This window comes from Muntiacus reevesi, chromosome 5 (genome assembly GCF_963930625.1).
Source record: "Muntiacus reevesi chromosome 5, mMunRee1.1, whole genome shotgun sequence".
Taxonomy (NCBI): Eukaryota; Metazoa; Chordata; class Mammalia; order Artiodactyla; family Cervidae; genus Muntiacus; species Muntiacus reevesi.
The window spans coordinates 101,870,439-101,893,826 of NC_089253.1; the positions used below are offsets into that span (position 1 = coordinate 101,870,439).

Consider the following 23,388-nt stretch of genomic DNA (forward strand, 5'->3'; position numbering starts at 1 on the left):
TTTCTCTCTCTTTCCCCCTGCTTTCCTTTTCAGATAGTAGGGTATGGTAAAGGTGAATCTGAAGACAGACATACTCAGACTTTTATACAACTGCTGTTTGGCGCATATATATATATATATATATATATATATATATTTTTTTTTTTTTTTTTTTTTTTTTTTTTAATGTGGACCATTTTTTAAAGTCCTTGTTGACTTTGTTACAATATTGCTTCAGCTTTATGTTTTGACTCTTTTGGCCCGGAGGCGTGTGGGATCTTAGCAGTAGGATCAGGAGCCCACACCCCTGCGTTGGAAGGCAGTCTTAACTACTGGGCTGACAGGCAAGCCCCAGCGTATGTCTTGAATTAAATTTTGTGTAGCATAAACATCTATGGCCTCCTGCCTACAGTGAGTATTTTCAGCAAGAATCTGTGTTTACTTCTGACCTAATTGCCAGTGGCAATGACATAAAAATACTGCTTCGGGTTTCTCAGCATCTGCAGTGCGAAGGCCAGCACTATCCCAGTGAATGTAGCGTTTGATGGTAATAAAGAACAGTGTCCTACATAGCTCTGCTATCATTCTTCCCCTCCTGTCTCATTGTCTAGTTTTAAATAAGCTTAATTAGCTCACTCTGAATGCATAGCTGTATCAGCTTTCTGTGGCCCAGTTTGGGGACTACAGCTGGTTAATCTGCTCCCTGGAATCAGACCAATACCATTCCACATGTGACCAGATTTAGTGTATTACATACTACCTTACAGTCTTAATTTTTAGCACTGGGTAGCATTCGGTTATTTTTCAAATGTTATAATAAACATTTTCAGTGATACATTTCTCACCAAAATCTAAGAGAAAGCAGAATTTCTATAATTCAGTCTCAAATTGAAGTTAACCAATATAGTGAGATAAGGATTTGTATTGCTTTAAAGAGAGATAGGCTGAATGTCTTTTTTTCTCCTTCAGATAAAAAAAAAATTCTGACAAAAAGACTTAAAAACTAATAGGAATGGTTGTAACCCTGTTGCAACTGTTGCTTGTGGGTGAAAAAAAGAACCTGTCATCTTTTTCTTTCTTTTTTCTTTTTTACAAATCTGTACATGAAGCAGGGGGAACAGAAAGAAACAAATATAAGAACAATACATAGAGAAGGGCATTCTCAATGAAGCTGTAGGCCTCAAAAAATGTTCCATCTAAGCTCTGACTGATTCCAATACCTTAAGGTAATTTGCTTTAAGCTGTAAATCTCCTGAGTTGTTTATGCCTCAGTGCTTTTTTCAGAAGACTGGGAGAGGAGGAAAATATATCATTTCAATCTGCCCCCTCTTGAGACTTTATGGAATTTTAAGCAGGCTACTCTCAGAGTGAAACTCCTGGCTCAGTCACCTCAGTCAGGGTCTATTTGACCTTGCCTTTTTTTCCTAGCTTTCCCAGAAAGTTCAGGGTGAAGGTGTTTGCAGTTTTCTGAGTTCCTGCTTTGCGCTGGTTAAGATGGCACAGAGCCTAGGTTCACTGTCTCCCAGTCAGCTGTAGAACAGAGCATCTCCATCCTCCTGCAGTGGCTTCACTCAGCTAGTCGCAGCAGGTGACTGATGAAGCTTAGCAAGGCTCTTGGATTTGAGAGCCCTGTGTGCCGGCTGGATGACAGGCACGTAACATACTGCAGGAAGACTTTACCTTTGGTGTCAGAAAGGCATCACACCTTGGGGTTGCTCCGTACTTTGGTCCCTCTGCATGTCACTTAGTCTTTCTCAGTTCACTCAACTTACTGCATGGACACAGCAAACCCAGCCCAAATGTGACTGCTGGGTTTCTGGCCTGTGCATCTCGTTGAGGGTGAACCACGGAAGAGCAAGTTGGGGTGTAGGGGGTGGGTTGTGTCTCCTGATTGAACACATCTCAAATATGAAACATCCAATATACATGAAATTCCCAGTGAGTTATGTAGATTGAGCTCAGTAGAAGTCTTGGGCTGGGCACTATAAATTTGGAAGTTGTCAAAACATGAATAATAAAGAAATTACCTCCAGGTATTATTTATTGATAGGAAAACTCTAGAGCAGAAGTGCCAAGAAGTTCCATATAAATAGTTCCATATAAATAGATTAGATTTATAGGCCTGGAGATGAGAAATTAGAAATGAACAGATAAGCAGTTTCTATAAAATGCCTTGTCTCTTAGAGTTGCTACAGCACTGGGGCCAGACAGATTATATTAGAACATGGTAAAGAAAGTAGAAATCAATATTTCAGAAGCTTTCATAGATACTCTGATGAGCACACTGCATTCAGGAGTAAGCCACAAATGCCGGAAAGTGACTCACATCATACAATTATTCATGAATGAGAACAGGAACCTGTCACAGGAGTGCGCACCATTAGGCCTGAGTAATTGGGGAAACTGAGCGCGCCTGATGAAATGAAGGTGCAGCATTGTAGACTAATGTGTGAATTCAGGGAAAGTATGTCGAGTAATTTGATGTCTGTAAACATCGGGAGTTACGTTAGAATTACAGCAGGAGATAAATACTTTTCTTGTCCTCACCCCGTTAAACCACTGTATTCCTTAAGTATTGGAATACAGCTAATGTTACCAGAGACACGGGGCTTGGCGGGGGTGGAGGGGCGTGGTGACATGGGTGAAAGGGGGTCAAAAGGTACAGACTTCCAGTTGTAAATAAGTAAGTCACAGGGATGTAGCGTACAGCATGGTGTCCATAGTTAATAATACTGTATTGCATATTTGAAAGTTACTGAGAGAACAAATCTTAGAAGTTCTCATCACAAGATGAAGTGAGGCAGTAACAGTAGAGACAGATGTTAACTAAACTGAATTTGGTGACCATTTTGCAATGTGTACAGGTATCAAAACATATATCTTGAAACTAATAAATGTCATTTGTCAGTTATACCTCAATAAAAATGACTCTTATGTTCTCTGAAGGTTTCCCCCAGTTGTCGTATAGTCGCTCTGTTGTGTCTGACTCTTTGTGACCTCATGGACTGCAGCACACCAAGCTTCCCTGTCCTTCACCATCTCCCGGAGCTTGCTCAAACTCAAGTCCTTTGAGTCGGTGATGCGAACCAACCATCTCGTCTTCTGTCATCCCCTTCTTCTGCCTCAATCTTTCCCAGCATCAGAGTCTTTTCTAATGAGTTAGTTCTTTGCATTAGTGACTGAAGTATTGGAGCTTCAGCTTCATCATCGTCCTTCCAATGAGTATTTAGGACTGATTTCCTTTATGATTGACTGGTTGGATCTCCTTGCAGTCCAAGGGACACTCAAGAATCTTCTCCACGTACCCTGGGGTGGGGTGTAAATTAACTCTTTCCATCCTCCTAGTACTAAAAACTCAAAAAGAGTCAAGGTAACTTCTTTTGCTGAACACCACGAGGAGGGTGAAGTTAAGCCTAAACGACATGTTCCCTCTTCTTAGATGTCTTCTCCTCTTGATGTCTTCCCAGTTATTTCATTCTAAGTCCTTTAGGCTTTTGCAAGCTTACTATTAGAATTTTGGTTGCCAGTAATCCACTTTCTGTTCACATCTTGATGGGAGGGACTCAATTAAAAATTCTCAGTCTGAGCACCTCCCACCCCCTATAACCAAGAAATGTGGTGCTATACTGCTTATTTATTTTTTTCTCTACCCAGTGATAAATATATTAAATTAGAATCATTGATGTTTAGTTTAAGAAATTATCTGACATGAGTAAGAGCAGTAGTACATAATGGTTAATACCTTTGGCCTGTTAATTTTTTAGGCACTCCGACCTCTGACAGTCAGGAAAGTATTAACTAGATCTTATCAGCCTTTTTAAAACATAGTGATTTACTTTGCCAGCATTTGTATAGATCAGTAAATAGTTTTGTATTTATTTTTGAAATAAGATTCATCAAGCCAGAAATAAATGCCTCTTACAGGTGAGTGGCCCCTTGTTAAAAATTAGCAAAGGGACGTATAGGAATGTTTGATTGGGCAAGGAAGTTTACGTAAACCAGTCATAACGAAAAGTCTTCCTTATTGAGGTGCTTTCCCCCACCCCAGCAAATTTCTTCTTGATCATGCTTGTACCCTTTATGAACATCTGCTGTTGGACTTATGAAAGTATATGGTAATTAGACACATAATTAATGCTATGTCTAGACCATCAGCTTCTCAAGAAGCTTTACCTCAATCATCTGGTCCCAGGCACCAGATTCGAGTGGTCGAAGAAGACGGATTTTGCAGGCAGACTGCCAGGATCCCATTGCTGACTCCATTTATCGGCTGTATGATGTAGGGCAAGTTACCTGTCTTGGGCAAACACTCTCCAAGTATTACTTGGATTTTATTTGTAAAATAAAATTTTTAAAATTTATCTTAATTGTTGGGAGGCTTTAAATATAGAGTTTTCTAATATAGAGTTTTCTAAATTATACCTCTAAAACTATTAAGGAAATTCTTTGGCATGAAGGCATTTCACGTTTTTCTTAATGCCAATTACTACTGATCAAAGGCCTTCCCAGGTGGCTCAGTGGTAAAGAATCTGTCTATAATGCAAGAGATGCAGGTTCTGTCCTTAGGTCAGGAAGATCCCCTGGAGAAAAAAGTGGCAACCCATTCCAGTATTCTTGCCTGGGAAATCCCATGGACAGAGGTATTCAAAATAATGTAATAAAAATATGAAGTGAGGTGATAACCTAGATGGGCATGATTACTGAAGTAAAGATTATTAAGACAAATTCACCTAAAATTAATTGATATACAACAAAACCTTGTATATACATATATATTTTTTCTCTCAGAGTCACATAAAAACAGGAAATCAGTGCTTTAAAGGAAAAGGAGAGAGAACATGGGAAATGGAGAATGTTGAGCATACAGTAGTCACTCCTTATCTGTAGTTTCACTTTCCAAGGTTTCAGTTACTCTAATCAGCTGCAATCCTAAAATACTAAATGGAAAATTCCAGAAATGAACAAATGAGAAATCCATAAGTTTTAAATTTTGAGCTGTTCTGATTAGGGTCCACTATCCTGCTGAGTCCTCCCAGGGTTCGAATCACCCCCTTGCCCCGTGTATCCACACTGTGTTCCCACCAGGAGTCGCTTAACAGCCGCTTTGGTTATCAGATCAGCAGTCTGGTATCACAGTGCTTGTGTCCAAGTAACCCTTTTATTACAGCATGTAATGATTGTTCTATAATTATTATTGTTATTGTTCCTATGTATAGGAAAAAATAGAGTGTTATGTACATAGAGTTTGGTCCTGTTTGCAGTCTGACAGCCAGTATGGATGAGAGGGAGCTACTGTATTCTTATTCATTCTTCGCTTTCTGTATCTCCTACTGAGGCCAGCTTGATTAACCTTAAGAAACAATAAGGCAAATTAGTAATTACAGTCATTCCTCAGTATCCATAGAGAATTAGTTCCAGGACCCCCCATAGATACCAAACTCCATGAATACTCAAAGTCCCTTACACAAAATCGTGTAGTATTTGCATATAACCTACACACATGCTTTCCTATACTTTAAATCTCATTGTTCAAGTGCACAATTACATTAAATTTATGTAACTTAAGGGAAAAGATACCTATACTACTCTTGAGATCATAGGTTGTTTAAATTTTAATAATTCTTGATGACTTTCTGTGTTTTTAATTAAAACTACTTACTGAAGAAGTTTTTTAATATTACATTCCCTAAAATAAAATCAATTTTGTCCTGAATACAGTTTTTAAAACCACAACCGTCTATTTTCTTTGATTATCTCATAAACGACAGGAGTTTCACATCAGCTCCCCTTCTTCCTCCACCTTGTTTTCCTTTTACTTTGTGCCAATCACAGGTGGATGCTCAATATCACCCCACAGCACAAGATAAATACGCTTGGAAGGTTTCCTAGCAACATATTGTTCTGGGAACCTGCTCTATTTTCCTGAACAAGATGAAGCCAAACATCCTAGAATCTCAGCCAGAATGGGAAAGGATTAGCTTGCTGAGGGGTGTTTAATGCATTTTTAAAATATTTCCCTTTGAAATGAACCTCTTAACATGAGTAACAAGGTTGACTTTTAAAAGGACACTCTTTTACGTGTTAACAAAAACCCCTCAGTCATAAATAGTTTCAATTGAAAAAATACAGTTTTAGAAGAAATTCTCTAGAGACAGGCTTATAATATGTAATTGACTTACTGGTGAATGAATCCATTGCAGAACCATGTAGAAAATGCTTCCTCCTAAGACTGATGTTCCTGGGCTTCCGAGGTGGCACTGGTGTAAAGAGCCCACCAGCCAGTGCAGAAGACAAAAGAGACTTGGGTTGGATCCTTGGGTCGGGAAGATCCCCTGGAGGAGGACATGGCAACCAACCCACTCCAGTATTTTTGCCTGGAGAATCCCCATGAACAGAGGGGCCTGGCGGGCTCCAGTCCACAGAGTCACAAGTCAGACATGACTGAAGCGACTTAGCATGCGTGCAAGACTGATGCTCAGTCTGGTACCCAGTGGTACCAGTATTCAGCTACACAAAAAGACCTGCATGTTGTCTAATACTTCCTTCTCATCTTGTGGGTAAGTGGCTGCTGGAGTAGGCTCCCTCCTCCTCACAAATCCTTTCACTTCTCGCCTTGACCCCTCCTCCTAGGGACACCGGGGAAACCCCTCTCACGGCTTAAAACAAAACGCTGGGACTTCTTCCTTTTTCTCCCCAGCTTCAGGCGACTGCAGTTCCAGTGATCTGTCATTTCATCTTGAGAATCTGTTTTTGGTTTTCAGAGTATATGATAAGTACAGAGAAAAGAAAACTGGATAAAATTGGCCTTCTCAAAGTCAAGAAATACAATGTCGTTGCTGTTTTGTTAGTAGGTGATCATTTATATTTTCCTCCTTGTTTATCAATGATCTTAAGGCCATACAGTTGGCAGGTGGCATTTTTCTGCCTTGCACTCAAGTTGGCCACAGTGTATTGTTGAAGGTCTCTGGAGACGGAGTAGTAAAGATTAGAGTTTCTTATGCCAGTATTCAGTAATGGTTTTGCAATTCAGTTAACATGCTGGAAAGTGTCCTTTCTTCTTGTCTTCCTGGGTAGGCAGTCCCTGTCAGCCAAATGAATATTGTCGTTGTGTGATTGTTGAATGATTTACACTACCTGATGGGCTTGGATTGTGTGAAACTTCCCAGTTGTGATAAAAAGCAAATAATTCCAGTACTCACAGTGTGCTTGGATGGGAAGAACAAAGTAATTAGAATAACCTAGTGTCTTTGCTTTTTATTTAACAAATTCTCTGACCAGATTCGAGAGAATTGAAACAATCCTTATACCAGGAAACTATAAGTTTATTTTGTTTTCCTTCTGCTGCTTTCCATCCTCTCTGTCGCGCGCGCGCGCTCTCTCTCTCTCTCTCTCTCTCTCTCACAAACACACACGTTTTCTAAATGCCAGGATTTGAACTTGACAAAAAGCAATCTGTTGAGGGCCTCCTAGGGGCCAGTTACTTTGGTAGTTGTCATGATGGAGGCTGAGGAGCATCAACATATGGTCCTTGCCTTCACTGAGCCCCCAAGAATTTAGCCAAGTAACACTTGTTTTCTTTTTAAAACTTTAGCTTCATGTTAGGACCTAAACATTAAGGGGAGATTTTGATGTTTAAAGGAATTCTGTAAATTTTGATTGTTCAAGAATACCCTAAAAGTAGACAGTCTGTTATATAAAATATATGACAGATTATAATCGATTAATTTTATAATATTTTCTAGAAACACTGTTTTTAAAATCCCATGAACCAGACGTTACTTTAGATACTTTATGTCATTTAATTCTCTTGACAACCATTATGAAATAGAAATCGTTTGCCTACCTGTTCTAGAATCTGCTTTCTCTCTGGCATATAGGTTCCATTAAAAATTTTTCTTTGTTGCTCAGTCTTTTTATAGAATAATAATTATGATTTTTAACATGGTAGAAGAATGAATTTTACTTTAAGAAAAGCAGTTAACAGAAGTAATAGCACTGTTAAATATGTTAACAAGAAAAAGGGATGCTTTGCCAGCAATGCTGTAGAACAGACATGGACCAACTACAGTTCATTTTGGTAAATAAAGTTTTGTTGGAACATGACCACACTCATTTGTTTGCATATCACCTATCTGCAGTTTTTGTATAGTAACAACAGTGGAGTTGTAACCTAGACTGTATGGCCCACATAGCCTAAAATATACGCTATTGGGACCTTTACAGAAAAACTTTAAAATTGAAAGTGTTAATTGCTTAGTCTTGTACGACTCTGGACTGTAGCCTGCCAGGCTCCTCTGTCTATGGAATCCTCCAGGCAGGAACACTGAAGAGAGTAGCCATTCCCTTCTCCAAGGGATCTTCCCAACCCAGGGATCGAACCCAGGTCTCCCACATTGCAGGCAGATTCTTTACCATCTGAGCCACCAGAGAGTCTAGATTTCTCCCCTTCATTGAGTCAGGTGTACTCCTTTAGAAAGCCAGAGACTTCTTTGGGAAACACATCAGAAAATGGTTTCCTAAATGATTTTTTCCTAACTTGGTTTTCCTCTCAACCCGGCAGGTACCAACCAAGAAGCTAAAGAAATATGAGAAAGAATATCAGACAATGCGAGAGAGTCAGCTTCAGCAGGAAGACCCAATGGATAGATATAAGGTATGGGAGACACAGGTCACCTGTCTGAGCCAATATCTTCTTTCCCCTAAAGCCGCAATTGGGGGACATTCGTTCCCCCTGTTCCTTCTTGATTGATGTTAACTCTGACTTTGCTCAATGTCCAGGTATGTTTTCATCTCAGGAGACTCCTGAGGAGCCAAACATAATATTTCTTTTCTTTCAGTTTGTATATTTGTAGGTAACTTCACCTGTTGCATTTATACTGGGAGTCTTCATAAGAAGCTGAAAGAAAGGGAAAAAGAAAAGAGAGAAAGTGGCTATCAACTACTTTCAAAAATGAGAAAAAAAAAAGAAAAATGGCAAAGTACGGTTTTAGCTGTGCACGGTCACATCCACAAAGACTTTTAGAAGGCGAACTGTTCCAAGACTGGTACAAGAATGTTTCAGACTTACCCCTGTTTGTAGCCAATGTTAAAGATACAAACTCATTCAAAAGTAAAAAATAAAAACCACAAAGGTATATTGAGCACAGTCATGGTGTTTGTCGCAACATTTATTTCCATGAACAAATTTATAAAAAACAGTGACATTTCATTACAGAGTTCAGTTCCAAAATCAAAATGATTCAGTTTAATATCCCAGTTAGTTGCAGTATTTTTTTAAAAATTGGGCTGGTTATAATGATGTCCTCAATGGTAATTAGCAACAGTTTCCATAAAACAGTGTTGGGGAAATGCTGACCCCAAGCTTACTTTTTTCTGACTGAAATATTAGTGTCTCTCTTCAGCATGTTTTAATTCTTCAGATTCCTACAGACATATAATGATTCCCTCTCCACACCAGTACATTAGGATAAGAGAATACTGTATTCATACACTGAGCCCCAGCAATGCTGAAACAACTTGCCAAAAAAAGTACTGTGATGACATTGTTAATTAAACCACTCACTGTGAGATGGCTTCCACTTCTGTAGCTGGAGTGGCCTTTATGTCGTCAGAGAGCTGGACACAGGCCACTGCAGTCACGAAGTCTATCTTGTTTCTGTTGCTGAATTGAATAGCATGGAACATTGACATAGAGGAGTGGTGGAAGGCAGTATGGATTCTGTAGTCAAATCTGAGTTCAAAACGTGAATTTCTGAAAAAGAAGACAGGATTTGGAGTCCAAGTTGAGGGTTTTAACCTCTATGCCACTGTTCAGCATCTTAGACTAATTATTGAACCTCTTCCGCATCTGTAAAATGAGTAGTATACACGTTTCCTTGAAGGATTGTTGCGAAGATGAGGTATGTTGTATGCAAAGTACCCAGCACATAGTTGGTATTTGGTAAATGGTTGTTATTAGCCTTATTAGGCCTGCTGCCTCAAATTACCCAATTATTACTAGAATAATATCCCCTTAATTTGTGTCTGCCCCACCAGTCCCTCACTTCTCTTTCTCCTATTTCTCCCAGGTATTGTTATCCTAATAATCTAACATAGGTATGTTTCTCCCTTTGTTTATTAAACTAGCTGACAGTAGAATTCCCACATACTGCTATGCAGATAACTATTACCATATAAAGTACTCATAGTTGGAAGCTAATTTCCACCGCTCAGTAAAACCAATTTTAATGTAGCTTATGTAGCATGCTGCTGTAGAAAGCTTTGAAGTAGTAATTATAAAATATTTTTAAGAATCCAAAATGAAACTCTCCTGCTGCTTGCATTATTCTGATTTTCTTATTGCTGCCATCATTCTGAGTGAAGTCTGGGAAGGGTTCTTTAAATAGAAGACAGGGAAATGAAAGACTAAAATTGTGTATTCAAATTCAGTCTGGAACTGAACTTGTTATTGTTTCTTATATCCTTTTTATGTCAAAACAGTTATGTATAAGTGAATAGGTCAATGCATATTATTATTATTTTCTTAAAAAGTGACTATCACACATATACTATTGATGTGTACAATTTTTACTGAGAAGTCAAAGTAGAATTAAACTTATTTTTGCTATTTGTTTTGAACAAAGGTACTACTTTTCAGCTTAAATGCTCTATTTATGTATATAAGATATCCTCTATAGGATTTTTTGTGTTATTATAATAGCTTGCTAATGCATCATTCAGCTAATATTCCTAAATCCTTTTAATAATGTCTAAAAATTTGTACTGGAGATAAACCTGGTAAAGTTATGGTCCTCACATTATAATTACATTTTTAAAGTGAGAGTGGAGTGCATGGTGTTCACCCATCAGGAGATTTGTTCTTTCAGATAGTCAATATCTAGTTTAAGAAACTAATTACAGTTGTATTCATTAATTTAGGAAAGGATCTTAGAAAATACATTTTAGCATCTTATAAATTTAATCCTGTCAAGAGTAAGATCTATGCCCCGGGCATAAGCACTTTACAATTCATTGTTCATGTCCAGGAACTGGGAACCTAGATATGAAAATTCTCAAGAATAACTTGGGGAAGTTCTTTGAAGGCATTGAGTCAGAACTTACACAGTTCACTAACAATCCCTCCTCAACAGTTAGGATCTGGAGTGTTTAAAATGCCTTGTTTACCCCCTAGTTTGCCTCCTAGCTTAATTCAAGAGAATTAAGAAGGTTGTGTCAATTAAAAACAAAGACCCAGAAATGTCATACCTTATGATATTCCAAGAGATTTTTTTTCAGGCTTGATACTGTTTCTCTTGGGCATGGTGGGGTACTGAAAGAACTGCTTCAGGGAAACCAGACATGGATTTAAAGATCCAACAAAGTAGAGATAACTTGCAGCACTCACATTCTTGCTGTGTCTATCTAAACATGTGTTTTGTGTCTATTTTTATGACATATGAAAATGTCTACTCTTGAGGTTATGTCAGCATACTCACCTGTACCTAACACTTGATGAAATGGCGTCAGTATAAATTTCAGTTTTGGAACCCTAAGCATAATGCAAATGTTCTGGAATTTGATAATGGTTACAGTTGTACAATTTTGAGAATGTAGAAAAACCACTGAATTGTACATTTTAGAAAGATGAATTTTTGATATGTGAATTATATCCCCCCCCCCCCCCCCCCCCCGCCAAAAAAGACCTGCCAAGCTAAATGTCCCAAGAGAATTAACATCTGCCTGCCATGTTTTTTTCAAAAACCTCAGTCATACCAGAGATACCTGTGCAGGAACCATACTTAAAGGAGGGAGGTCTCCTGTCAGAATTAGAGTTAATCAATGACTGTAGATCCCGTATGTCCTCATATTTATAAGGGAAAGGCCAGCCAACAAAAGTGGGTGATGCATTCATCTTTATGTGTGTGTGTGTATGTTTATATACATGTATGTATGCACATAGACAAAACCTATGAATAGGTAATGCATACACATGCACAGTGCCTGTGCTACCTGGTCTTGGAATTAGTTTGTATTTGAAACTCAGTGAGCTCTGTAATGACTGCTTACAGCCTCTGGTTGCTCTTTCTGTTTTATCTTCATGACTAGATTCCAAGATACAGAAAGGAAACTTTATTGGAAGAAGAATGTACAGTATTTATTATAAGCCTCTTTTATTATCCTTCTTAAGTTTGACCTGGCCGGATTTGTGTAGTGATTTTTATTTGCTCTGATGTTTTGGTTTGCATATTTATAAATTTCAGATTAAGTGAAATACAAGATAAAGAGTTGTCTGTAGAAATATATCATGTATACTTTCATCTGGGGATTTATACAATCCCCAGAAAACAAACATTCATGGATATGTACAGCTGTTTTAGTCATTTTAAAAATTAGTAGCCAAGCACCTAATAGGCGGTTATCAAGCTCAGAAGTTAAAATATTGTTTTTTATTTTAAGATGATGAACTGTTTTCATTTGAGGGAAGTTAGTTTTCTAATGATGTAATCATTAATGGCAATTTTAGAGAACTACAGCCTTCATCCGTCTTTAGAAGATGATATGCTTTTCTTGTTTAATTAAAGAAAGAACTACTTGTACAAATGTGAGTTAAGCCTTCAAAAAGCACAGCTAATTAATTAAATTCAGTGAATTTCCCAAAGTGTAATGAAGGTTATATTATTACCTATTCTGGTTGGGCAAATCCTAGAAAGAATCAGCAATGTTTAAAACCCTCTTGGGTTTTGGGAGACAGTATTATAAATACATAGTTTCTAATTGAAGGATCTTATCTATATTCAGTATAATTAAATTTAGAATGTTTAACTTCTTTCTTGAGGTTAGACATAGTACTTTTTTTTCTTTTTTAACTAAAATGTAATTCAAACAGAAAGAAAATGACTCCTGTAATTTCACAGAAGGTTTTACTTGCCCATACTAATTTTTGTAGAGCAGTTGTCCCTGCATGTAATTTAAAATTAAGCTGCTTAATTATAAATAGTACAAACAAGGTTTTCTAAATAAAGCTTAATTTGTATTTGTATTATTTGCTACCCTTACATATCTAAGGAAATAATTTACAACAGTGATCATATTTTGTTTTTAAATTATGCTAAAGTTTAAATTATACTAATCATATCTGGAAAAAAATGATCCTCACCACCGCCCCATTTTGTTTTGTTTTGTTTTCGTATTGGACCCTTCCTTACTCATAGAAGTTAAGAGAAGTGAATCCATTTTTGAAAAATGTTTTTCATCCAATAAAAATAAACATATTTTATTATTTTTCACATCACAGAGATGTTACTGGCTTTTGGAAATATTTGTTATGAAATCACATGCTTTTAATGAATAGTGATAATCAAGAGGATGGTTTCTATCTATCTGTGACAACTTAATTATAAACCTCAGATGGCTGCCACTCTTTTTCTTTTTGCTTTTGGCTAACTCATGCACTCACTGCTGTAGGATGGTGGAGAAGGCAAACCTAAGCTCTCTTGATGCTTCTGGAGCCACTTAGCTAAGAAGGAGCAAGTGGTTTCTGATGATGCTTGTCTGCTGATTGAGTTATACTTAACACTCAGGGGAGATATAAAGGTTATGCATATTAAGAATTTCTCAGTATGTTTATCAATGGTCTTTAGAATTAATGCTCCAAAATTTTTCTTCAATTTTTAGTACGTTTTGTTTCCTGTTAGAGGAGGAGGACTGGAAAATTACATCACACTCCTGTTTCTACATCATCTGTAACCCATTTGTTTTTTAAAAATTTGATGTATACGCTAGAGTAGTAGAGAGATTTATAAACCATATGGCCTGTGGGCCAAATATGGCCCACTGCCTGTTTTTGTAAATAAAGTTTTATTGGAACACAGCCACATGCTTATTATCTATCACTGTTTTTACACAACAATGGCAGAGTTGAGTAGCTGCAACAAAGACCATATGGCCTACAAAGCCTAAAATATTTACTGTCTGGGCATTTACATTAAAAGTTTTCTGACCCCTGTGCTAGAGTATAATCTAAGATGGTTCTTAAATGCTAAAAGAAATTCAGTCTGGTTTGCCAACTGCCAGTTAGTTACTACTGACAAGATTTTCTCTTTAGTTTGACATTTAAAATTGTTTAAATTTCCACCAGAAAGATAAAACTGGCTGTGTTGGGTGAAGAAAGAGGATGAAATGATTTCAGATATCCAGATTTGCTTTCTCAAATCTCATCTACAATGTAGACATTTAAACATTTTTGTCTGTAGGCATTTGTCTTTAAATGTCAAAAAACTGATGAAATTTGAATATGATGACTATCAAGGCTTTTGAAAGAGGCACCCAGAAGAAGAAAGGTGAGAGTTGAGTGTGTTGTTGCTAATAAAATTGCCCTGGGTCTTTTAGGAAAACATTTTCTCTAAACCCTGGAATGTCTTTAAAAGCATGTGCCAAGAATTCATTATAGCAGCAGACAGCAAGCACACCCAAAATACTGAGCTAGAGTTTATAAAGCCGCCTCCTTCTCCATCATTTTTTCCCTTAAGGCTGAGTTTATTTTCTTCTGATTGCCAGTTCACATTTCTCTGGTTTCTCATCTTGGAAAAAATCACTTTCACCATTCATTATACTGCTTCACCCAAACTCCAATCCCCAGACACGAAGGAGACCTGGGACCTTCGTTTTTCTTTCTCATTTCCGTGACCAACAGTATAATTCCATTGCCTGAAGATGAAATATTTCGCAAGGTTGCTGGCTTTGTCATGCCTGAAGATGAAATATTTTGCAAGGTTTCTGGCTTTATCATTGAAGGAAGTTCCTTCCGCCCAGTTCTTAACAACACAGTGTAAACAACTCACACCCTAGTTGCAAATAGTTCCACAGACAGCATTTGCATCAGTCATGCGGACTGCAAATAGCAGTGTGGAGAGGGAGGAGTTTAGTGTATCACTCTTCGCTCCCGTTGGCTGCCTCAAGTATAATTTCTTCCATCAAACGTTAGCTGTCCTAGAGAGAGCATAGAGTAAATGACACTCTAAGGAAAAACAACAGAGCAAAATAGCATTACCAAGTGTCTGTTTTTGTTATCACCATTTCCTAATTGTATTAGTAGGTGTGCAATTTCATTGGATATTCTTTTTTTTTTTTTCAATTGTCTTTGTACCTATGATTGAAAACGATAGTTGGTCTGTGACTTTTGAGGAGGTAAGTTTTTTTGTCTGTGTGTGTCTGTAACATCAGCGTCTGTCTCTCCGAAAAATGCAGTATCCTCCTCCCCCAAGATACTAATCCAACTTTCCTGGTTACACATCTATGCAGGGGGGACGAAACTAAGGAGAAAAGTTGCTCTCTGCTTTTTGTGCACATGTTGTTAATTGTGTGACATGGAGGAGGTTTCCAAGAGTGTGATGTAAATTTGCAGGGTTATGTAAGCCTTGTCTCCTGTAGTCTTTTCCGAAAAGCAAGGGAAGCAATTTGCCTGTGTTGTCTATGGGCTCTGAGCGGTCAGCACATCTGCTCGGGCAGACGTGTGGCATGTGAGCATTTCTGCCCTGGCTGAGGTTAGGGGGCCACTTCAGTCTTTCTCTGGTGGACGCCCTTGCCAACATTTCAGAATGAACCAGGCAAGATTACTACCTTTCCCAAAGCTAACCTATCTTCTTTAATATAAAGGCAAACTGTTTCTTGAATCAGTCAGTTCTAAAAACAGTTTTGACTCCTCGGAAAGGCTGGAAGAGACAGCCAAGTCATGTCGTCTCTCTTTACCCCGTGGTAAGTGTGGGCAGGTTCTTCTTCATGGAAAGTCTCCATCTGACCACCCCCAGGTTCATACTTTGGAGGACGATACTGCATTTTGGGCCCCAGAGCTTGCTTCCCCACGTGTCTGTGAGTGCAGAACAGGAGTCCACACTCCCCACCGTGCTGCTTGCTTTGCAGACACTGAACTGAAGCTTCTTGCTAGAGCAAAAGCCAGTAGGCTTGCCCCCTAGGCTATTTTGCTTTTTAGGGACCCCCGTGTGTGTGTGCTCAGACGTGTCCAACTCTGCAACCCCAGGAGCCAGCTGTAGCCCACCACGTTCCTCTGTCCGTGGGATTATCCAGGCAATATTACTGGAGTGGGTTACCATTTCCTCCTCTGGGGGATCTTTCTGACCCAGGGATTGAACACACATCTCCCACTTTGGCAGGCAAATTCTTTACCGCAGAGCCACCTGGAAAGCCTAACAGACCCTCAGACACCCATAATTTCTCCCGGATCTTCCCCTTTCCATCCCACTCCCTGGGCATTGTGTCAAAGGTTCGAGTGGTGACAATCATGGTAATAGGAAATGGCCGGTCAAGTTTCAGCTGCGCTCATACCTCTTTCTTATAAAGCATAACCCATCAGACATTTATTTCCAATCAATAGTGAAGTAGCTACCTGGTGTGTGTTTTAAGTTCTTTGAACAAAGTGTGTGTCCACTAGTGTTGTATGCCTTTCATGTGAAGTGAAACTGAAAGTCGCTTAGTTGTGTCCGACTCTTTGTGACTCCATGGACTAGTCCATAGAATTCTCCATAGCCTTTTCCTTCTCCAAGGGATCTTCCCAACCCAGGAATCAAACCCAGGTTTCCTGCATTGTGGGTGGATTCTTTACCAGCTGAGCCACAAGGGAAGCCCAAGAATACTGGAATGGGTAGCCTATCCCTCCTCCAGGAGATCTTCCCACCCCAGGAATCAAACCGGGGTCTCCTGCATTGCAGGCAGATTGTTTACCAACTGAGCTATGAGGGAAGCCCCTTACCTGGAGGTTGTTTTAACTTGGTTCTAAGCCTCTGACACTGTAACGTGAAAAACTGGTAGCTGCAACATTTCCACTTGTGCCAAATTAATGAAATGTAAATAAATAGTTGAGGGAGCTCTTTGTGCCTTGGAGACCTCCAAGTGCAACTTCAGGAGAAATAGGACACTTGGGAATAGGTATTCAAGTCATCTTACCGTGGTCTCTTTTGAAGGGATTTATCAAGAAATGAGAAAAATCTCTTCCCGGCCTGAAACATTCTGCCTTGTGAAATATGTTATGATGAAATTGTGCTGGATATTGCTGCTGCTTTCTGACAAGGAGGGAATTTATTGGAAAAGTTTCTGAACGATATTTTTTTAATCTAAGTTGCCACCCAGTATGTAAGTTGTACCCACAAAAAGGGGTCATAGTTTGATAGATCAGAATGAGAGACGAATCTCTATCCCCTGCTAGAATTTGGATGACTTCAGCACAGACTAAAAGATTCAAGGGTAGACCCAAACAGTATTTGATGGGTATAATTTTCCCATACAAATATGTACACTATCTTTCCAGGAATATATCTTGGGGAAGGGTTCCTGGAAAGGTGGCAGTTTTGAGGGATTCCATTGTATCTTAGTCACAGAGGTGCACCCATTATAGTTTCACATAGCTTCTATTAGGAGTAAACTTTTAAAAAGTTCTTGTTTTGGCATTTTATCCTCTCCAATGAAATTGATATTCTGAATTACTTTTTATTTTTTAACAACTTTTTAAACACATGTATTATAAATTTATTGTAGACAACTTGGAAACTTTAAAAAAAAAAGACAACAACAATAATAATCCACTATCCACAGTTAATATTATTTGTGTTATTATAAAAATGGGATTTTCTAGTTACTTGTCTATTTTTTTCCCCATAAGATAACCCCAGTGGGCCAGTGGTAAAGAGTCCGCCTGCCAATGTAGGAGAAGCGGGTTCGATCCCTGGCTTGGGAGGTTCCCCTGGAGAAGGAAATGGCAACCTGCTCCAGTATTCTTGCCTGGGAAATCCCATGGACAGAGGAGCCTGGTGGGCTACAGTCCATGGGGTCACAAAAGAGCCAGACACCACTTAGCGACTAAACAGCACATTAATACATACAAAGATAGCATGCAGATTTCTCCTGTCATTAGATATTTTTTACTTATGTGTTAACACTCTATTGGGATTGTTTTCTTTTTCAGTAGCTCTCTTTTTCAAAAATGTTTTGACTGTTCCCGACTATCCCAGTCTGTGTTTTCCAAAGGAAAAGATAGAAGTGGGCCCTGTTGCCTGAGTGCAGTCAAAGTGCAAGTGTGTTCTTTGGCTTCTCTGCTGGCCCTGTTTTTGGATCTTCTGCCTCCATAAAGAGGCTCAGGCTTTGCCCTTACCGTCTGTTTCTTAGCCTGTTTCTAAAAGACAAAAAGAAAGAAGTTAGGTTTTCCTCTTTTTAAGTCCAGGTTGTTCTATAGAAGATAAAATTCACTCCCTGCCCCTCCCTCTGCTCTCCCCCTCTGCCCCCCACTCCAGTCTGATACACTGCCTTCCAGGGCGTAGATGCGTCTTCTGGTTGCGCAACACTGCTTTGTCTTGAGTTTTTGCCGCGCTTGCAGAAAATGCTGTTAGGAGTGTAAATCTGAAAAACAGGAAGGTCTCATCACATTGATGTCTTTCCTGTCAGCTCTCTTTTGAATCATCTGTAACTGCTAACAATAGCAAAGACAGCACTTTTGATACTTTGAAATGGAGGACACTAAATTGCTCTTGGGAAAGTAGAGTGAATGTACACAGTTTATAATGACTGGTTAAGGGGAGTCCATGCTTCATAAGAATGAGTGACTTGCTTCTTTCATCATAGAGCTGTTTCACATTTTTTTCTGGGAGTTCAAGGGGAGAAAAAAAAACAACTCAGCCATTTATTTTACCCAGAATCTTTTAATTTGAAGTTTTGTGTTTTTTTTTTAAAAAGCAAAACAAACTTTGAGACATTATCATAAGGACTGTTGCTCATACCAAAGAAATTGGCCTTCAAAAAAGTAAATGCCTTCATATCCAAAAAGAATGAAAATATCAGTTGATAGCAAAACAGACCAAACTGCGTATCTTAAATATACTCAATTAATTTAAACCCTGAAATGGGAAAAACATATCAGAGAAATGCCTAGCGGTTTTCGCAATTTCATCCCTACTGTCGTGCAGTTTCCTTTGTGGTCCAGGGTGGGATTATCGTGCATGTTTCCAGCAAAGACTTGCCTGTGTCTGTGTTCTGGGTCTCTATGAAAATCTCACAGGATTGGGGGTGGCTTTGGAAAGTTTGCTTTTCGTGGCATGGTTTTTATGATGAAGCCCTGTCTGGGGGGCTGACGGGGTTGTAAGTTTCACTGAATAGAGTTCTGCAGCTGCACCGCTCGCTTAACCCACCGTTGTTTCCCAGACAGCAGTCCTGCCTTCCTGTGCCACTGCGCCTTCTCCTTCTGACACTTTCAAAAGTTCACTTTGTTGTTTTTGTCGCTTGTCTTTCCTCTCCAGCTCCATCGGTGTCTGATAGTACGTCCAGGCACTAATGCCCGCCTCTGGCTGTTGCTCTTTTTCTGCAGAGGGAGAACCGGAGATTACAGGAGGCCAGCATGAGGCTGGAACAGGAGAATGACGACCTTGCTCACGAACTAGTAACCAGCAAGATTGCTCTGCGGAATGACTTGGATCAGGTAAGCCTGGTTTCCCGAGGTAGAAATAAGACTGTGGTGACGTCCTCCAGGGCAAGGACCAAGTTGCTCCCAGGGCAGTCCCACCAGGGCTTGCTCTGTGCTTGATGCGAGTCAGCTGCTTGACGGGTGAATGGGTGGGCGGCATGCGAGAGAGTGGCAGGTGGGAGGGGACTGTTGTGCTCCTTGGAGATGGTGAAAAACACAAGCCTTTGGGGTTTCGGTCATTTCCAATCAGCATGTGTAAGATACTTAAAAAAAAATAGCTCTCAGCTTCTTTGGTGTCTCTCTTCTTAATCTCTTGTTTTAGTCACTAAGTGGTTTCCGACTCTTTCACAACCCCATGGACTGTAGCCTGCCAGGCTCCTCGGTCCATGGGATTTCCCAGGTAAGAATGCCAGAGTGGGTTGCCATTTCCTTCTCTGGGGGATCTTCCTGACCCAGGGATTGAACACACGTCTCTTGCCTTCTTCACCACCGAGCCAGCAGGGATGCCCTCTTAATCTGTTTTCCTAAACCAAAGACTTAACAGCATCATTACCTGAAAATATCAGTCACCAGGAGTATATTAATGCCACTCTAACATTTTATAGTTACTATACTTTTTGCTCCAAGATTTCTCATCTAGAGTAAATGTGAGGATTTTATATGAAGCTTGTACATTGAGTTATGTGTATTGGTGGACTGACAGGCATCCTAGGGGCAGAGAGCCAGGACTGCCTGGGTGTCAATCCTGGCATCACCACTCACTAATCACATGACCCAGGGCCATCCTTAACCTGCCTGTAGGTTTCAAAAAGTGTTTCCCTCATAGGGAAGATGTGAGAATTAAATGAAGTAAAGCACTACAGTAGTATGTGTTCAATAAACATTAGCTGTTGCTAAGAAGCCCTTAAATTCTTTAACTTCCTTGTCCTTTCCAGCAGTACTCATAGCTTTAGGACTTACTGTTTTTCCGTTGCTAGTGTCTTTGGAAATAATTGGCAATATAGAAGGAATCTTGCACAGTTTTAAAATCATCATACTATTTTCTAACTTTTAAAATGTGAGTATTCCCAATGGCGCAGGGTCAAAAAAGTTGAAAGTTAGACTGGCTGAATTTGTTAAAAAAAAAAAAAAAAAAAGGCTTTACCTGTACTCTAAGTATGCATTGGCAATATTTAAAATACAGATCCATTGATAATATAAATATGACTGGATGTTTAAAATGGAAGGGTTTTTTTTTAATGTTTAAAAACGGTTCCTGCCACAACTCCTTTTCCCATATAAACAGCTAATTTTGCAGCTGAGAAGTTTTAACCACAGTAAGTTATTGTTGTTTGTGTTGTTGCTATTGTTCAGTTGCAAAGTTGTGTCCAACTCTTTGTGACCCCATAGACTATCGCACACCAGGCCTCCCTGTCCTTCACTATCTCCTGGAGTTTGGTCAAACACATGTCCACTGGGTCAGTAATGCTATCTAACCATGTCATTCCTTGCTGCCCCCTTCTCTTCCTACCTTCAATCTTTGCCAGCCTTAGAGTCTTCTCCAGTGAGTCAGCTCTTTGAATCAGGTGGCCAGAGTACTGGAGCTTCAGCTTTAGCATCAGTCCTTCCAATGAGTATTCAGGGTTTGTTTCCTTTAGGATTGACCACAGTAAGATGGGAGATAAAAACCACTGTTAAGAAAAGTGCTGAAAGGGGAGAGGAGAAAGCAGAAGGAGTCAACGCTAACTGGAGTTTCAAAATAAAACAGAAACTGTGCTGCTTGGGACAGGATATAGAAGGGAGAAGCAGCAGCCCTATAGTGGTGGGGATTGCCCTTTTGACCACAAACTGCATCAGCCAGCCCATTTGCAAGCTGTTAGAGGCGAAATGAAAAATGTGTGTCTAAGAGAGTCAGAACCAAAGAAGGCAGAAGGGTCCCATTCAACAGGGCCATTGACCCCGCATGACCTGGACTGTTTTACTTCTGTCATAAGTAAGACCACTGTGGTGACTCAGTACTATAATGAAATTTTTGGCTCCATATTAACTTTCCAGATGACCTTGACTGACACTTGATTCTGCCATTTTGAATATTTTATCCATTAATAGTTTTCTTAAGATGGCTAGCTGAGTGAAAAAGTTTTACACTAAATCTGTTGTGGTAATTGTTCCACGATGTATGTAATTCAGGTCATTTTTTTGTACACCTTAAACTTACACAGTGCTATATGTCACCTCTATCTCAATAAATCTAAAAGGAAAAATAGTTTTAAGAAGTTAGACTTAATAGGGGTGCAATGAAATGAGTTGTAAATTGAAAGTTTTGTGTGAAATGTATTTGGTATATATTTAGCCTTTAAAAGGTAGAAAAATAATGAAGTTAAATATTTACTGAATTCCTACTATTCACCAAACAATTTATTTAGCAATTTATAAGCATCATCTCATTTAATTTTCCCAATGACTCCATTAAGCAGGTATTTTAATCTTCCATTTTATAAATGAGGCAACTGGCATATCTACCATTACTTGGAAAGCTAGCCTTTAAAAAATAGTTCGGTTCAGTCGCTCAGTCGTGTCCGACTCTTTGCAACCCTATGAATCACAGCACACCAGGCCTCCCTGTCCATCACCAACTCCCGGAATTTACTCAAACTCATGTCCACTGAGTCGGTGATACCATCCAGCCATCTCATCCTCTGTCGTCCCCTTCTCCTCCTGCCCCCAAGCCCTCCCAGCATCAGGATCTTTTCCAATGAGTCAACTCTTTGCATGAGGTGGCCAAAGTACTGGAGTTTCAGCTTCAGCATCAGTTCTTCCAGTGAACACCCAGGATTGATCTCCTTTAGGATGGACTGGTTGGATCTCCTTGCAGTTCAAGGGACTCTCAAGAGTCTTCTCCAACACCACAGTTCAAAAGCATCAATTTTTCGGCACTCAGCTTTCTTCACAGTCCAACTCTCACATCCATACTTGACCACTGGAAAAGCCATAGCCTTGAACAGATGGACCTTAGTTGGCAAAGTAATGTCTCTTCTTTCTAATATGCTATCTAGGTTGGTCATAACTTTCCTTCCAAAAAATAGAGACTTGCATGAAAATATACGTGCAAAGTTGTTTACTGCAGTGTTACTTACAAGAATAAAAAAATGAAATAAGGTATATGTCCAATAGAAAGAAAGGATGAAGGCACATCTGTAAAATATCTTTTTGGAATAATTTTTAAAAACAATGAGAAGATAATGATATAATAATATTTTTTAAAAAGTAAATTTATCTGTGTATAATGTTTACATCTAAATTGCAAGGGATATATGCTCACCCAGGGCCATCCTGGAGGAAAGGAAAGGAGGCTGGAATCTACCTTGTGACAGGAAAAAGGCCGACAAGAAAATAGAAATACATCAAACTGTTGCTACAGGAGGAACTTACCTGGTGGCGCAGTGGATGAGAATGCACATGCCAATTCAGGGAACACGGGTTTGACCTCTGGTCCAGGAAAACTGCACGTGCCGAGGAACAGCTAAGCCTTTATGTCACAACCACTGAACCCGTGCTGTAGGGGCCCACGGGCCGCAACTGCTGAGCCCATGTGCTGCTGCTGTTGAAGCCCTCACATCTAGAGCCCGTGCTCTGCAATAAGAGAAGCTACCACAATGAGAAGCCCAGGCACTGCAAAGAAGAGTAGCCTCCCCGCTCACCACAACTAGAGAAAAGCCTGATGCCACCACAAATCTTGGCTTTCTCTGACTACCAAGGCCTAATAAAAAATACAGAGACAGGAGTCTGGGGGAACTAGATAGGTGAATTTAATCCTCAGCTGGCAGAAGGGGCACAGCAAGCATGTGCCTCAAAAATTGTGCCCCACTTCCATGAGGAATCTGTGCTCTGCTTAGTCACTCAGTCTTGTCCGACTCTTCGTGACCACATGGACTAGCCTGCCAGGCTCCTCTGTTGTTGGGGATTCTCCAGGCAAAAATACTGGAGTG

At 39.5% G+C, this 23,388-nt stretch overlaps 1 protein-coding gene across 8 annotated transcripts in view; it reads left to right on the top strand.

Moving 5' to 3' along the window:
- Nucleotides 1-23,388, top strand: part of RABGAP1L (RAB GTPase activating protein 1 like) — a 657,985-nt gene that overhangs the window by 613,367 nt on the left and 21,230 nt on the right. For 4 of the 8 annotated variants that reach the window (XM_065936086.1, XM_065936090.1, XM_065936093.1 and 1 more), the window contains 2 exons: nucleotides 8,540-8,632; nucleotides 19,325-19,435. In XM_065936086.1, coding sequence (XP_065792158.1) covers nucleotides 8,540-8,632; nucleotides 19,325-19,435 — 204 coding nt within the window. Of the gene's footprint in view, nucleotides 1-7,977; nucleotides 8,057-8,539; nucleotides 8,633-8,816; nucleotides 13,439-14,936; nucleotides 15,145-19,324; nucleotides 19,436-23,388 lie in introns of those variants that run through there. The other 4 variants (XM_065936092.1, XM_065936087.1, XM_065936095.1 and 1 more) reach the window with 4 other exon arrangements.